The following is a 17,226-nucleotide window of genomic DNA, read 5'->3' on the forward strand; positions in this document are numbered from 1 at the left end:
CTCTATCCATTAATTCTCTCCAGAGCACCTATTTAATTCTCTCCATCTGTTCAGTTTGTGTTGCTCCCTCGCTGTTTTTGTCCATGGGTGCAGTTTCAATCATCCTTTTCCCATATGCTTAGTTCTGTCTTGAGAATCCCAGGAGTAGGTTGTTGTTTTTTTTTTTTGCCTCCAACTCTGTTGATCAGCCATCCATGTTCATATACAGGTATCCATAAGCTTCAAGAACACACATCACGTTTTCTGCTGAGCCACATGAAGTTTTCCAGTCCCTGATGTGCCTGAAAACCTCTTTTTGCAAACTGGTGGTGTAATTATCTTCATGTTGTTCAGCAGAAAGAGTGAATTGTTCCTAAAAGGTGAATGTGGATAAATGGGAGAACCAAGGGGATTGGAAGCAAAGACATTTGAGACTCTAGCTATAATTAAAAAAACAATGCATGGAAGGGAAAGAGATAATCAGATATGTAGAAGGTGTAACAGTGGTTACATAGTTTACACCTTTTAACAGATACAACTGTAAAATTGCCTGATATTCATAGTTATGAAAGGATGGGCATTCAGTATCTTGGGACACTTGTTGCATATTCCAAACGATTAATGCTGTCAATTTTTAACAGGGAAAACAGGTTAATTGCAAACCTATGCCAAAACTTATTAAAAGAATGAAACTCCATTGCTAAAACCATCTCACTATATTCATACTTACCCCAAAAATGATGCTGTTAGTGTGAGATTACATTGGGAAAACTTTCGTTGAAATTCTGTTTTACGTTAGTTGATCAAAACAAAAAATGTCCATGTTACAGAGCTATGGACATTTTAAAATAAAAATAAAATAAAAAAAATCTTTGAATTCCTGGACCACACCTCTAACCATGTAAATTTTATAATTAGGCTGCTAAAACACCCATAAGTTAGCAATATTGTACAAAAGTACACTTTGCAGCACATATGTAATTTACTATACTAAACCCCCCTCCCCGCCCCCCATGACAGATTGTGTGCTGTAATAAGAAAATATGACAGTGAAGCTGACTTGATTAATGTGGTAACCTTAGCTCAGAATTTTTCTTCATAACCTCCATTTTTAATGTATTTGTGTTTAATATAACCAAATTCAGTTGATCTTAATGGGTTAAAATGAATTTACAATATACATATAGCTATGTTAAAAATTAAGTATTTTATTAAGATTTCTCAAAAAAATTAGGAATGCCAGAAAAAGACTTGATCTGTAAGATTATTTTACAAAGCCTACTGCTTACACAATATATATATATGTATATATATGTATATATGTGATGGTTTATTTCTTAGGTAAACCAGGAACAGATCCCAATTCAGCAGCGTGGGCAGCTTATTATGCTCACTATTATCAGCAGCAAGCACAGCCGCCACCTGCAGCCCCTCCTGGTGGACCACCTACAACCCAAACTAATGGACAAGGTACACAGATCAATCTGTTACAAGTTAAAACTACTCAGTACTGAAGGACAATAATAGCCCACCTAGACTTTTATCCTGTTACTGTTGGTTGGGTTCTCCTATACAAGAGCTACTTTATTGCATATTAGCTTATTGTGTTCAAAAATCCTTACTTCTAGTGCCAAAGCTATAACCTTGCAGCTTTGCTTCAGGTTCATGAGTGTTAGGAATAATGTTTAAAATAGAGGTTCTCAACCAGAGGTACGCGTACACAGAGGTCTTCTGCGGGATACATCAGCTCATCTAGATATTTGCCTAGTTTTACAACTGGCTACATAAAAAGCATTAGTGAAGTCATTGCAAACTAAAATTTCAAACTGAAATGAGAAAGTAAGCACTTTTTCCGTAATAGTGTGCTGTGACACTTTTGTATTTTTATGTCTGATTTTGTAAAGCAAGTAGATTTTAAATTTACAGGTGCAAACTCAATTGATATGTCTGGTTTAAACCAATATGAGAGTCCAAGCACAAAGTCATACCAGTTTAACTAAATCCGTATAAAATCACACCATGATTTATATCTGTACAACTTCGTGTGTTCACCTGGTCTAAAATATTTTAGACTGCAAGTGGCATTTGCACAGTGTGTGAGTGTTATAGATTTCTTGCATTCTTGAGAAATTTAAAGTATTAAGTTTTGATATTGGTTATTTGATATAGATATTTGATATTAATAAGAATTATTGTGTACAGTTTTGTTATTTTAGCGTTGGTTAGTAAATAAGCTTATTTTTATAGTGTGTTGTAGCAGATTAATTGCATTCATAAGTAAATTATATGTAAATATTTAAGCCATTTTTTGTTTCAAATTAATTGATAGCTGGATGCCTGGAAATGTTAGATTACAAAAATTTTGTTTAAATATCTAACTTAATTCATGCATTATTTTATTTTTACTTTCTGTAAATCAGGAGAACAACCAAATCCAGCACCAGCAGGGCAGGTTGATTACACCAAAGCTTGGGAAGAGTACTACAAAAAAATGGGTATGTTATTCATTTTTGGTTTATTAAAAAAGTAGATCTTTGTAAGGGGAAAATGGTGTTCACATTTGATTTGGCAGAGTTTTAGCAATAAAAATATAACTGTTTAATGCCACAGTCAATTGGCTTAGGTTCTTCTATTGTAGTAATTGAGCACATTGTGCCAGGAAATCTGACTGTAATTAAAATAAGATTTAAGCTATCTTTTTTTCATTGTACTAGCGATCAGCAATGGGCAGTGTTCCACATTTGGGGAGGGAAAGTGTATATTTCTTCTTAAATTCTTTTACTCCCTAACTGGCGTTGAGAAACAGATGTAGAAGTGGTTTTGGTTTTAACCAAGCAAACATGATTTCCAAGAAACTACATTGTGTAATGTATGAAATATCCCGTATTTAAATGTCGAGTGGAAAAGTAGCATTATTTTTTAATCTTTTCAACTTAAATACATATTTTTTAAAATCCTTCAGTATTTGGAGTTCATTCTTTCTTTTATATTGCCTTTGGGAATCTGGAAATTCAAGGTGTTTTATAAAGCTGTTGTATATCTTCCAGGTTTGGAAGTTCATCAATTTAACATTTGCTCTTAGGTGACCACTTACGTCTTTTTATTTTTATTATTGTCTTTTGTTTGCTCTAGCTTTTTATAATAAAGCTTGCTACAAATGAATGCCATTTCTATAGGTTTTATATGGCATGCCCTATTTTTTAAATCTGTTATTAGGTGTTCAACAGCTAAGTGCTGTAAACTAAATCATAAAGATAGTGCTTGTTCTTAGCTTTGACTAGCTTTTTAAAAAAATAAAAGTGAAACTTGTGATTCTTTGAAGGGATATGTGTTTCACTTTGCTGTTTAGTTGTCAGTCATTTCTTTATTTCTCCTTCCTTGAATAAGGAAGGAATATTTGGCACTGATGTGTCAGACCTGCTAGTAGGTGCTAATTCACTTTTCTGGGGCATGACATCTTCTCCCATTTTGAACATAATCTCGTTCATGGGGCTCAGCCTCATCCTTAGGCATACTCCAGAATTTCTGCCTCTGGCCATGCAAATAATAGCAGCTTTGATTTCTCACTTTTCCCATTACCATACTTGTGTTTAAAAAAGCAGACTGGAATAGCAGTGAGCAGTATTTCTCTTCTTTTCAGCCTTCATCCAGGGGCAGTTTTTAGGGGCATCGTTCTCCAAATTAAACCATCCATCAGGCTCCTTTACCTCTATTTCTTCTTTTCCTGAGCATGATAGTAGTGATGAAATGTTTAAGAGATCTTCCATCTCAGGAGGGGGAGTTCTGTCACAATTCTCCCAGCCTAAAAACACTCTGCCAAAACTCCGTTCAGATTCTTAAGGTTTGTTGGGCTTTTCCATTCTTTCCCTTAACAGCTCAGACTTCTTTTCAAGGGTGAGTCAGTCCTATTCAGATCCTGTTTAGTGCCTGTGAATCTGCAGTCGGGTCAATCCTTGCTGTTCATGGATTCTTCCCATTAACTCCCTAGCCATTGGTCCAGTCCACGCCTAAGGCAACAAGCTCTAGAGTCTCTTCTCACATTCTTAAAGGGATAATTGCAGTCCTGCCAAGAGATCTGGTATTTGTTCTGACTTGGTTTTCCTACGAAAGAGGTTCGAGGCTCCTTCAGGAACCTTTCCCTTCATTTCCTTTCTTAGGCCTTGGCTACACTGGCAATTCACAGCGCTGCACTTGCTGCACTCGGGTGTGAAAAAACACCTCCTCCGAGTGCAGTGAGTGCAGCGCTGTAAAGCGCCAGTGTAATCAGCGCCTGCAGTGCTGCACGCTCACTCGCAGTGCTGCAAGCTATTCCCCTCGGAGAGGTGGAGTACTTGCAGCGCTGCGAGAGAGCTCTTGCAGCGCTGGCGGTGCGACTACACTCGTGCTTCACAGCGCTGCCGCGAGTGTAGCCAAGGCCTAAGTGCATATCAGATGATGAAGGGCGCAGGGGCTCAGAGCATGGGCAAGTCCTGAAAAAGGGACCAGTTCTCAGATGGGGGGAAAAAAATTCACCTTTCAAAAGGTAAGGCAAAAAATACCAAAAGGGTAGAACAAATTGCAATTCAATAGTTGGGAAGCATTCCAGATCCTTATCTTTCCCCTCCATCTCCAGCTGTAGTTAATCTCATGAAAGGAGTACTCTTGACTTTAAACCTTCATAAGCCTGAGACAGAGAACCAGGAGAGGTCATTTCTCCACAGACCTGTTCAAGGAAAAGGGGAAGGAAGGTTATTTCCCCATCAAGATCCATCCAAAATGGATGATGAACAATTTAGATCCAAGGGCAAATATTATTCAGTATTAAGTTAGAATTTGCAGTTCCCCTTCTCTTTCTTCAAAGAGGTTGTAAAGGAGGAATGGGAGATTTCTGACATGGGGAAGAGATTGTCAGCAAGACATTATGCTCTGTAAGCTTTCAAAACCCCAAATGCTCCCTCCTCGATAGTTGCAGTTGTACCATCCCTTGTAACCCATCTAGTAATTCCTGGCAGGAAGATAGAAGCCACCTTTCATAGGGACTGGGAAGTTTCATCAGCAGTACTAGAAGCTACTCTGGTAATTACATGTTTCACGAGAGCAAATGCTTGCCACTGCTCCCCAGAACAACGATAAGTTTTAAGTTGGTTATGAAGAAAGTTATTCTTAGCTATTGTATTCATAGTGATGGGTCCATGATTTTCATGAGGTTAGCAGCAAGGGCCATGGCAGCAAACTCCATGGCCAAACACCCACCAACTCCATCTTAAACACAGGACTGCAGATAATTACACTATGCAAATTCACCATCTCAAAATTCTCAAGTGGAACCCTGTTTGAGGAGAAGCTTGAAAAGCTGATAAGTGACAGTTTGGACAAACCAAATTACTTGCTACCCACTCCAGCATAGTCAAAATGGACTACAAGCACATATACAATGACTGAAGTTCTTTTTTTTCCTACGAACATCGAAGATGATACCATCTTATTTCAAGAATAAAGACTGGGCATGAAATGCCAGGGAGAAAGCCAGATTAGGAAATGGGCACTTTCCCTCCTTTCAGTCCAAACCATTAATGTGACTGTAAGCGAGTCTGCCTCTGCCCAGGGCTAGGAGGAAGGATATCGCGCTCTTCAGACTCGTGACTCGGACAGTGGGTACTAGAGAGCATAGCAAGAATACTTTGGAATTGTCTCCTCCACATTCTTCCTTCTTTCTGTCTCAAACCTTGAAGAGTAACAAACATCAATCCATCCTGAATAACACATTTATTGCAAGTTGGGGCAATAGAGCTTGTCCTTTTAAGACCAAAGATACCCCATGGTCTGCTCTATTTTCATATTAAGCAATAGATCAGGTGCAGTCCAGATCATCCTAGACCTCAAGAAGCTGAAGATTAAAATACAGGACATTCTTCCAGTAGCAGCAGAATCTCCTGCATATGACCTGATATTGCTGGACCCTGGCAATAACTGCCATCAGCAGTTCATCAATTTCACCTACCGAACTGGTGCTGCCAGTGCAGAGTTTTACAGTTTGGTCTATCCTCTGCCTCCAGAGTTTTGTCAAAAATAATAGTGGTGATAGCAAGACTCTGGACTGTAGAAACTCATATATACCCCTTGTTAGACAACATAGTTGCTTAGCAGTTGATAAATACAAGGAGGGCTAGTATGTTCCTGACATAAGGAAAGCTTGACTAGATTCAGGCACTGATCTAAGGCAGGGGTAGGCAACCTATGGCACGCATGCCAAAGACGGCACGCAAGCTGATTTTCCGTGGCGCACTCACTGCCCGGGTCCTGGCCATCGATCCGGGGGGTTCTGCATTTTAATTTAATTTTAAATGAAGCTTCTTAAACATTTTAAAAACCTTATTTACTTAACTTACAACAATAGTTTAGTTATATATTATAGACTTCTAGAAAGAGACCTTCTAAAACCATTAAAATGTATTACTGGCACGCGAAACCTTATTTTAGAGTGAATAAATGAAGACTTGGCACACCACTTCTGAGAGGTTGCTGACTCCTGATCCAGGTATTACGTTGTGGAGAAACACCAGTCCATCCTTACCTGCAGCTCCTAGGTCTTTCGGTCACATGAATAAATGCAAGACTGCATGTGAGTTTCAGGAGTTCCAGAACCATTCAAACAAGATGCAGAGGAAAATGTGATTGGCCCTCTGCTGGTAGAAACAGGAAGTCCATGTGATGATAGAACCTTCGCTTCAGTCAAGAGGCCATCCTTTTCCATAGAACCAGCTTTCTAGGGATGAGAAATCAGGTTGGCTGTTCTGGCAGTCAGGCAACACAATGATCATTACATATATAAATCAATGAGTGGGTGCAAAGAATCTCAGTCTAAATGCTTAAGTGTGAATTCTCCTATTTCAATCAAGATGATCAAAATAAAAGGACACTGAAAACAAAAATGGACTAAGTTTTCATCAGCTACACAACCCAGAATAGGTTGAATGAAGAAGTATTCCAGCAAATATCCAAAGAGCCAATCTGCCCCCATATAGGTATATTTCCATCCAGTTGGAAAGGAGAGTTAAGGGAAACAGACCAAGGTTAACTGGGGATATGTTCTTGCTCACAGAGGGCCTAAACGGCTTTTGTGTGCTTCCAAGGCCCCCTCCCTTCCACTGTAAGGAGAAGCAATTAAAAAGATGAAGGCATAATCATTGTTAACACAGATTGGACCTACTGGGATTATCCTAATGGTCTTAATTTCAATTTCTCCCCAATTAAGATGCTCTGTTGCAGAGCCTGCTGCAGAATCCCAAACTTGACTACCTGAAACTTACAGCTTGGTTGCTGATCATCAAGTCCTAAATAGGATGGGATGTTCATCTGAAGTAAAACTCTTCTAGCCTTTCATCTTCTCTGCCTACACACAAATTTGGACAGACTTCTTTCTAATGCTTGGAGAGAGATCCTAGGAAATCAGAAACTGTAGTTCTGGATTTCTTTGGTCTGAAATCTCCCACCTGTTTGTTTTTATCTCGGCATTAAATAGTGTTATAAGCATAGATCATCGAAATATTAAGCAGATAGCTCAAGATTCCATAGGGTAGTACATCTATCCAAACCAGCAGTCAGACCTGTCTTCTCTTCGTGTGGATCTGCAGTCTTCATAACGTATTCACTGAGACCCAAGATGTAAATTCCATATATTTTCTTTACATAATCATGATTCCGGGTTGCAATCATGTCAGCAAGAAGAGTGTCTGCTCTTAAAAGGCACAAGCTTTATTACTTTTTCCACACCGACCGTCACTATTCCAGAATAATTCCCAGAATCAGTAATTACAAAGGAACTTTTTTCCATACATCAGGAGAGTTCATTCTTTAGTTTTACTCAAAGATTCAACACCCTAAAGAGCATTGCACATTCTGGGTATGAGATGCACTCTTAGATTTTCATTGTAGAATCTTCTAGGTCAGTGGGTAATCATTGTTTTCCTTTACCTTACGTACCTGGGCCTGAAAATGTCTAGATTTTTCGTAGTCAAACTCTGCATTAGTGAGGTTCGAAGATAAGCAGTCTGGGTGGATCAAAGCCCATTCAGCATGCTCTGCAGTAACATGTTGGCATATGATGAAGCATCAGCCACCACAGAAGAATCAGAAAATGTGCCAATTGGTTACCCATTAACATGTTTATAAAATGCTTGACCTTAATTCCTGTTCAGAAGCATTGTTCAGAGGTCCCCAAGTACCATACTAATACTTAAGGAAGGAATTCCTCTCCTTCCTTATTGCCCACTACAGCCTAGACGTTTAACTGGTAGACAGGTAATTGTTAAGAATAAAAAAATTAACTGCTTTTCTGGGACTGCCTCTTCTCTTAGTCTGGCTTCTTTGATAAGTCTTTCATGTGCTTCTACAGTGGCCTCTTCAAGGTGCATGTGTGTATATAGTTAATATGATCTAATAAAGCATTACGGGTAAAAAGTTTCAGTATGCTAATTAGACTTTAGTGTTTCAGTACAGCTTTGGAAGGACTCATCCTGAGTGAAGGGATGTGGTGAAGCCCCAGAATTCCATTATTCCTGGGGAAATTCTGCGCCAAAAAATTAAATTCTGCAAACAAAATTTCCCTCCGGAGTAGAGAGTTAAAGAACCCCTACGACAACCCAGTTCCTGCTTCTTTGTCATAGTCTTCTCCTCTCCTCCCCCCAGAGCCCAGGTGTGGGGCCCTCCCTGGCCCAGACACACTCACACCCCATACCCCACCCTTCCCCAAGGCCAGCTGCAGGTGCACGTCTTCCCCCTTCATCCCCCAACACTGACAGACCCTGCCCTCCTAGAGCCATGGGAAACCCTCCAGTTCCTCCCTCTCCCTCCCCCCGGCCTTGTCTTCTATTTGTGAGCTGGGCTCTGCCGGGTCCAACGGCTCCTACTGGTGACCAACATCCCAACAGCCTATTTCTATGGGGAAAAATGGAAATTCTGCCCTCCCACCATTAATTTCTGCAAAATTCTGCATTGTGTAGTGGCACAGAATTTCCTCAGGAGTAATTCCATGGAGTAAACTTGAGCTGTCTCTGGAATTTGCAAGAAAGGTAGTCTAACCCAGATCCTTTCTGGACCTCTTCCACAAAGTAAGTCAGCAGATAATAAATTCGATACTGGTTTTGGTGTGAGTTTTTGCACTCCATAAGGACAGATGGTTAAATACAGAAAGAATCTTCAAAACCTTCCTTTTCCGGTTGGGATTCTGGAGATGTGAATGGAAGAAGTTGGAAAGTACTTTAGGATATAACTTGTAAAAGGTGGTTATACACGACAGCCAGCTCTATCTCGTATTTATAAAATGCAGAAATTGGAAACCTTTCCATGGTACCAGTACACATTACTGCACATTTCAGCACCATACTTTAACTTTCTTTTTTCCTTTGATTCATGTCTAATACAAAATCTCTAGCTATAATTGAAAGTGGGTATGTGAAAGAAAATTTACTTCTGGTAACTTCAGTAGGATCTATTGATATTGGAGACCTTTTGACCACACTGTTGGAGGAGGGTAAATGCAAATGGCACGTGACAAACTACATGACTTCAGCTCCTAAATTTCCATTTGGGTCATAACTTAAGTTTTCTTCATCAGGAACAGAAGAGATGCTTTACCATCTATCTACACAGTTTGATCAAGAGAAAGTAGAATTTAAAATTTTCTTCTAGGATTAAGTGGTATCAACTGTGCTGGCCGTACCTCAGTAATATGACAAGGACAAAAATCACTAACCCTTAGGAAAACCTTTTAATATCCAAGTGTATGTAAACTGAACACTGGCTGATTTTGCTCCAGTGCTGTGCCACGGAGGAATCTTGGCTATCGGGAGGTGTGAATCCCTCCGTCTGGGAGCTATTAATGAGAGAGGTTGTGTTGGGAGGTCAAGATACGGGGATGGAAAGGGTTCGCTAGGGAGCTGTAAGGAATCTTAGTGAGCCATGATGTGAAGGGAAGAGTTGGAGAGTGCTTAGGGATATAACTTTTTTTTGTTTTGTTTGTTTTAAACAAGTTTATTGCATGCAATATAACAGGCTACCTCATATTTACAAAATGTAGGAACTGGAAACCTTTTCATGGGGCCTACGCACATTACATTTGCAAAAGAGGATTGGAATAAACAAAAGAAAAGTAGAAGGGATGTCTTTCACTCTGGTGTACTTGTAAATCCTTTGTTTCTTCTTATTTTACGGTTTCTAGCTGATTTGTTTCCTCAGAAGATCCAGGTTTGTTTAAAATCTTTGTATGACCACAGTGAACAGGGATCAGTTTGAGTTGCAGGAACTGAAGTGTTTTCTTCTTTTTATTTTTGCAGTTTTCTATTCTCTCTCTCTCTCTCTCCCTCCCCCAAAATAAAAAAAAATCTAGGAACCTTACACACCTTGTTAGCCAAGATTATAAAATTTAATGTATCAGTATGCATATATACTAATGTTCCATAAAGACTTATCTTTGGAAGATCAAGACAAGTCAGTTAATCTGTGTCCTTGGCTGTCTCAACCAGCCATCTTGAGCATCTCAAACTCTACCTGAGGCCTTGGCTACACTTTCCAATTGCTGTGAAGCGCAAGTGTTGTCGTGCCGCCAGCGCTGCGAGAGCTCTCACAGCGCTGTAAGTACTCCACCTCTCCGAGGGGAGTAGCTTGCAGCGCTGCGAGCTCTGATTACACTGGTGCTTTACAGCACTGCACTCGGGGGGGGGGGGGGGGGGCGTTTTCACACCCCTGAGCGCAGCAAGTTGCAGCGCTGTACAGCACCAGTGTAGCCAAGGCCTGAATGTGTGCTAGTATTTTGTCAGTAGTCATGTGTTTCCATTATAATGGCAGCTGGCAAAAGCACCTTTGGAGTGTTGTAGCTCTTGAATGTCAGCTGGGATGCCCCATTGTCATGCAAAAAGGTGGTGGTAATAATAGGAGGAGTTAGGCGTTTCTAAATTCAGAGGGCTTGGAGGGAGGAAGAGGTTAGGGGCATCCTTGACCTTCCTTTCAAATAGTAATAATGGTTTATTATTTATTTATTTTAAGTAATAACTGTTGCCTGTTGGCATATTCCATGTACTGTATTGCCTTCTGCTTACAACTTTGAGCACTGTTGAATGAGGCAATAGTTCTGAATTATAATCTGCCAATTATTGTGTGTGTTGAGAATAAATTACAGAGCTTGAAATTCGGAGGTGAGGGGGAAGGAGGAGGATCTTGGGGATTGTTGTCTTTTGTGGAATATATTAATAAAAATATGTGGTCTTCGATGGAAGTGCTTAGCTCTAATAGTGTTAAACAGATCTTGAGATTTATTTCTATTTGCTCGGATAGCAAATCAATTAACTTGAAATTTAATGAATTAATAGCTGGTGTGTTAGTAAATGCAGCCTGTGCAACAAGATCACTTTTTGTAATCTGACTACTTAATTCCTCTCCCTTGTTGACCTGCATTTTAACTGAAAATACTGTCAGTTATTAAATTCAAGTAAATCCAAGTGGGCATGCTTGGAAAAGAGTGGTTTTTTTGTTGCCCCCCACCCGTTCCCCCAAAGTGTGCTCTGAAACACGTTTCAGCAGGAATCCTTTTTTATTTTTTTGCTTTTAAAAGTATTAACATACAAGGTCTAAATGACAAAATGTGTGTGTTCATGTGCAAACTTCCTGACTCCTGCACGCTGCTTTCTATAAAGGATGTGCTCAAATTCAGTCACCTGGAAGTAGGAAAATCGGTATTGTTGATATTTAAGCATATTTGAAATGGTAGTGTCCCAGAGTTAAAAGTGGCTCTCTAATGTCAACAGGAAGAATAGCATTGTGTAAATTACTTGATATTTACATGTATGCTATCTTTATTTTTTTTATTTGGACCTGAAATCAACTGCGAGGCAGAATACCTCTGTCTTTGTATATATGTATAATTTTGGTGTACACGGGAGTTTTTACATTAAAATGTGGGGGGTTTTTCAGGTCAACAAGGGCAGCCACAAGATTATTCAAAGGCTTGGGAGGAATATTACAAGAAGCAAGGTAATGTTTGCTAGAAATGAGATTATTTTGAGCTTCTTTGTCTTTGTTACAGCAACAAAGTTATGTAGTCCTAATTTATTTTAGGTCAAGCAGTTCCAGCTCCAGCTGGGGCCCCACCAGGTCAGCCTGATTATAGTGCAGCATGGGCTGAATACTACAGACAGCAAGCAGCATATTATGCCCAGACAAGTCCACAGGGAATGCCACAGCATCCTCCAGCACCACAGGTATAAAGTTTTATGAATTATTTTGTTTATAAATTTTTTTTTTTTGCATGTCTCCTGTTTTGTTACCGTTGGAGTGTGCATCCTTTTTTTCTAGCAGAATAACTCAGAATAATTAGTAAATGACTTTTATCTGGTAACTTGAGTTCTCTATCTCTTCAGAACGTTCAGTGCTTTTGATTAAAAATTTTTCTCCCCCCAGGGTTTAGAAAACCATGCAAGAAGCCACCACCATTTACATTAACCAATTTTTCTTTCTTAAAGGCTTCACTCCTGAGTTAGCTCAATTTAAAGGATTTTCTTTAACTTTTTGTGTATCTCTTATGTATCTCTTCTGCACAGGGCCAATAATAAGAAGTGGACAATACAGTATTTGCTTCATTGTGTGGGGGAAAAAACCTTTGTTAAATGTATGGATGCAGACGCCTTGATGAAGATCTTAATTTTGTTTGGTTTAAAAATAGTGTTTTTGAAAATGTACAAAATATCTATCACTACTGATAGGAGGTAATATTTCTGTGTAGAAATGAAAATTGGTTTGTTTTTAGTATATTAGTGTAGATGTACACATTCCAGCAAATGTATTTGCAATTATTATGTGGTCAATGCTTTGTGATATAAATGTACTTTTTCAATGTATACTTTCACTTTTAAAATGCCTGTTTTGTGCTTTACAATAAATAATATGAAACCTCCTGTGTCGGTAAGTTGGATATGTGGGTATTTAAAGAATTCTAGGACTTATTAGCAATGCTGAATTAAGGTATATGTACCCAAATGAGATTTTTTTTCCCCCCATGAAATCTTAGAATGAGTTTAAAAACCTGTCATTGGCATGTTTTTCCCCTTTGCAGAATAGTTGTAGATGGAGGATCTCTTTCATTTATTGTATTTTGCTGTCTAGCACCAGTAATCTTGATACCTTTATTTTCTTTCTATTTGATTAAAAACTGCATGTGTTTAAAAAGGTGATCTTTTGGCATACTTCCATTGCATTAACAGTGAAATTTCCCTTTTTATACATGACCACTGTTTCAGACCTGTACAGCTGCTATAAGTTAACCTTTCTGTTTTTAATTTGATACTGTTTCAGCATAACTATTTTAAACATTTTTCAGATTAGTTATAAAAGGTTTTTACTTTTATAATTAAATGTTCTAAGCATTCAGTTTGCAGTAGTTCATTTCAAAAATCAGTGTAGAAAGGTGAACGTGGTTACCAGAATTGCATCTGACATTGAAACTTTATATTTTGTTTGGGGTGGGGGAGTGGTTGACAGAGAACTTCTTTCAGTACAGATAAGTTCTGTTGTGTAAATGCTCAAGACCAGTTGTTGAATCAAATTATTTGATATACTTTTTTTGTTACATTACTGCTCGTACTGAAAATCTGATATTCTGTTGAAATTCATTGTTTGCTGTTTGCATATTTATTGGCTCTTTGCATATATTAGACTACATGCAATACAGTCTGTCTTGCCATTGTCTGTTGAAGTGCAGGTTTGATCCAGCCAGTATAGAACTAGCTCTATAGGGGTGAGGAGGACTGTGCTGTGTATCATCCTTGATTGTTCCTTCAAGGAGCATTGCACTGTAAGTACATCAGAATGACAAATTGATGAGCTGCAACAGTATCGTTTGTCAATTTTCCACATAATGCAAATGCCATACTTGTGTGAATATTATGTTGGAATACAGTGCTAATATTTTAGGAAATCATAACTGCTTCTTAATTCAGAAACATAGGTGTGCATATATATATGTGAGCTTTATGGGTAAGTATTCTTGAAATGTTCAGCAATAGCTAAAGAAAATCTTGTGTTATCTAAGTAATACAACATTTTTCACTAGGGCTCCTGAGACAAAGGTTGTATTATTTAGTCTATGAAAATATGCATATCTTGTTCATATGAAAGTGATTGGAACTGCTTGACAGACAGACAAGTTGTTTTGTCTTAAGTTAGTTTGCAGACATGTAGTGATGCAGGTATATGTTAAACCATTTTATAAGCCTGTATTAGCCATATCTTTTTGGAGCACCATTTGTTGCTTTGAGAATACTTTTTTTAAGGTGGCTGCATAGAGAAGTAAAACTTAAGGCTTGAAATTTGAAGTAGTTTTATTATTCAGATAATTAGCAATGTATTTTATTGTGTTTTGTAGAACCTGGAGGTAACTACTGTACCCCTTTTTAGATTAGGAATTTTAGTAGTAGTTTGAAACAAACAGCTAGGAAGATACTGCAATCTTTAGTGTAGGATATGAAGTTTAATAGTTAAGATATTTTGCATGATACTTTTGTAGATGACCTTATAGTAGAATGGTGCATTTATTACTAATTAAACTGAACAAAATTAAATTCACTGGATACTTTATCATTCACAAAATGGAGGCTGTTGATTTTGATTCATTTTAAGGTATAAAATCTTTATTAATTGCAAACAGTGCAATTATTTATACTTCACAGTGCCTTCCCAGACCTTCCACCTTAGGTTCTGCTGCAAAAAGCAACAGGTAAGCACAACCTAAGGAAGTATATAAATACATATTTCAGTACATTAATGTTGTCCCTGTGAGATTTTTGTGGTTGTGTATTCAAAAGCAATCTGCTGATTTCCCCAAATGCATTCTGTTACTCATGGTTCCATTTCAGTGGAAAGTCTCTCAGTTGTTTAAACAACCGTTCACATTTCTGGGTAAATATGTATCTTTATTTTTTAGAAAAGATGAGTGGATTGCTGCAATAATTAAACTTAATCTGAATAAGTCATTTTTTGTTACTTTTTCCTCAAATAGCTGAATTGTAACAATTTAACAAAGGAAAACAAAACTTTTCCCCCTCCCCTAAGATGCAGGAAATACTTGGTTAGAAACTTCAACAGCCTTCACAAATGTTTTTATAACTGGCAGGTCATTATTCCCACCCCACCCCTAAAAGCTAAATAGAATACTGTGTGTTTCTCTTGGCTTTTTAAAAAAGTTATACAACATAATATTAGTGAAATTTTTAGATAAACTAGTTTGCTTATCCATCTGATATAGTAGGAAAATTGACACAAGTTTTGCAGAATAGTATGTCTTACTAGAAAGCATGTGCACAAGTGAAATGTTAACTGTATGGCAAATAATCTTTTCGTTATCTATATAGCAATCAGTATTTTCTGTTCTTTGATACTTGAACTGAATTGCTGTATACTTTTGCCAGTTTAAAATGTTTGTTTTATTCGATGGTCTGGTACAGTTTTTTAGTTAAAGCAGCATCTCATCAGTTTTTGTTTATTCAATATATAAAATGTGCTGATCCTTTTTCAAAAGTCCTGCTTATATCTATATCAAAGAAAAATATTCAAAAATACTGCCTTCATTTTCACACACAGTGCTGAAGATGCTGCAAGCACCAAATCATAGCTCATAAAATCAGGTCCTGAGATAGTTACTACCAATAAAGAGGAATCCTTTGAGTGTATGCCATTGGTGAGCCGATGAGCACGGACCATAGAAGGGGTCCATGTAGAAGGTAAAATTGGCAAAACAACAGATTTGAAATGTATCCCATACATAATGGTGTAGGGTATAATTTTTCTGTCTGATCACTTGTCATTCTTTAAAGTGCTATTTGCTTGACCATAAATGTTCAATAATCTGTTTAGTTTTTAAAACTATGTGGCTAATATTAAACTATATATTTTAATTTATATTCTTCTAAGCAGTCAAGCTTAGATATATTTACCTTCTGAAATTAATAGTTGCACTTAATTCCCTCAAGCCACTTCATTTTTGTTTACTTGTAGTTTGATATGTAACTCATTTATTTTTCACAAGAGAACTAGGTATGTACCCCAAGTGGGTTTTAAATCCTAAGAATTTATTGTCTGGGGTGGGATTTCTATTTCACTTCCTTAAACATGCTGCTTTTTATTTCACCGTTACATGAATATTTTAATAATTAAAATCTTAAGTTGAGTAAATTTAAGAAGTGGGGGAAAATAGAAAAGACAGGCCAGTTATTTGGATTGATGATAGGGTGTGAAAGTCATAATGGCTTCAGTTTAGTGTTTGTGGCATATTGATTTTCAGCTCACTTATTGCTGGACTTATAGGCATATTTTATGCTAAGTGTAGTGTTATTATTTAAATCAGTCTCCAAACTATTTCTTTTAGAGGACAGAAGATAATTAAATTACTAGAATCTTATTTCTGAGCGAAGATTGTTTTTGTGATTTGGTAGAAAAGTAACTGAACTTTCCAAAATGGGACGTTAAATAAATGAATCTTGATTTGATAGAACCCTGCAAATGAAATAGGAAGTTGAGTATTGCAGTTTTAAAAGGGAAGTAGGGGAAGTGTAATGTTTAATATAGTAAAAGCATTTACAGATCACTTTCTTCAGTCTTTATACTGTATGACATGCCATGAAATACATCAGCTGGAAGGATAATCTTCATTTGGAAGTATCATAGTGTATTTTGGTGTCCAGGCAGGTTGTATTATTATTCACTGCACAGCCTATCTTACGTGAAATATTTCATCTTCTTCCATAACAGTTTTATTGGATGCTAGAAACTATTTTCCCCCCTCATGAAATAGCTTTTCTATGTTTCCTTTGCATGTTGTAAATTGGCAAAATTTGGGCCGTCCAGTAAGCATACAGTTGATAGGGTTCCCTCTTCCCTAGTAATACCCTATAAAACTCTCATGTATATGCACATATTTCTCTTATGCATGTGAGATGCATTTTCGTCCTGAGAAAAGTGTTCTCTACAGAAACTACCCGTGTGTAAAAAGAAGATTGGCTTTATAAGGCTACTGTGATGGGAAGTGTCTTAGGGAGATGCAGCTTGGACTTGAGGTAAATTGAATGCTTTACAAAATGTGGTTTTGAGCTTGCATTATTGACATTGTATGTAATATGGGTACACATTAACTGTATAACATTTTTGTATGGTTTTATGGTTTTCTCAATAAATGTAAAATGATGGATAGTACAAAACAATGTTTTGTCTTTTTTCCCTTCTTTC

At 37.6% G+C, this 17,226-nt stretch overlaps 1 protein-coding gene across 7 annotated transcripts in view; it reads left to right on the top strand.

Moving 5' to 3' along the window:
- The window catches only part of FUBP1 (far upstream element binding protein 1), a 38,263-nt gene extending 21,823 nt beyond the window's left edge, over positions 1–16,440 (top strand). For 3 of the 7 annotated variants that reach the window (XM_054036632.1, XM_054036633.1, XM_054036635.1), the window contains 5 exons: positions 1,321–1,449; positions 2,400–2,474; positions 11,926–11,985; positions 12,070–12,212; positions 12,552–12,646. In XM_054036632.1, coding sequence (XP_053892607.1) covers positions 1,321–1,449; positions 2,400–2,474; positions 11,926–11,985; positions 12,070–12,212; positions 12,552–12,560 — 416 coding nt within the window. In that variant the 3' untranslated portion in view covers positions 12,561–12,646. Of the gene's footprint in view, positions 1–1,320; positions 1,450–2,399; positions 2,475–11,925; positions 11,986–12,069; positions 12,213–12,551; positions 12,647–14,675; positions 14,723–15,585 lie in introns of those variants that run through there. The other 4 variants (XM_054036638.1, XM_054036639.1, XM_054036634.1 and 1 more) reach the window with 2 other exon arrangements.
- Positions 16,441–17,226: the final 786 nt, after the last annotated feature.

Source organism: Malaclemys terrapin, chromosome 8 (assembly GCF_027887155.1).
Source record: "Malaclemys terrapin pileata isolate rMalTer1 chromosome 8, rMalTer1.hap1, whole genome shotgun sequence".
Taxonomy (NCBI): Eukaryota; Metazoa; Chordata; order Testudines; family Emydidae; genus Malaclemys; species Malaclemys terrapin.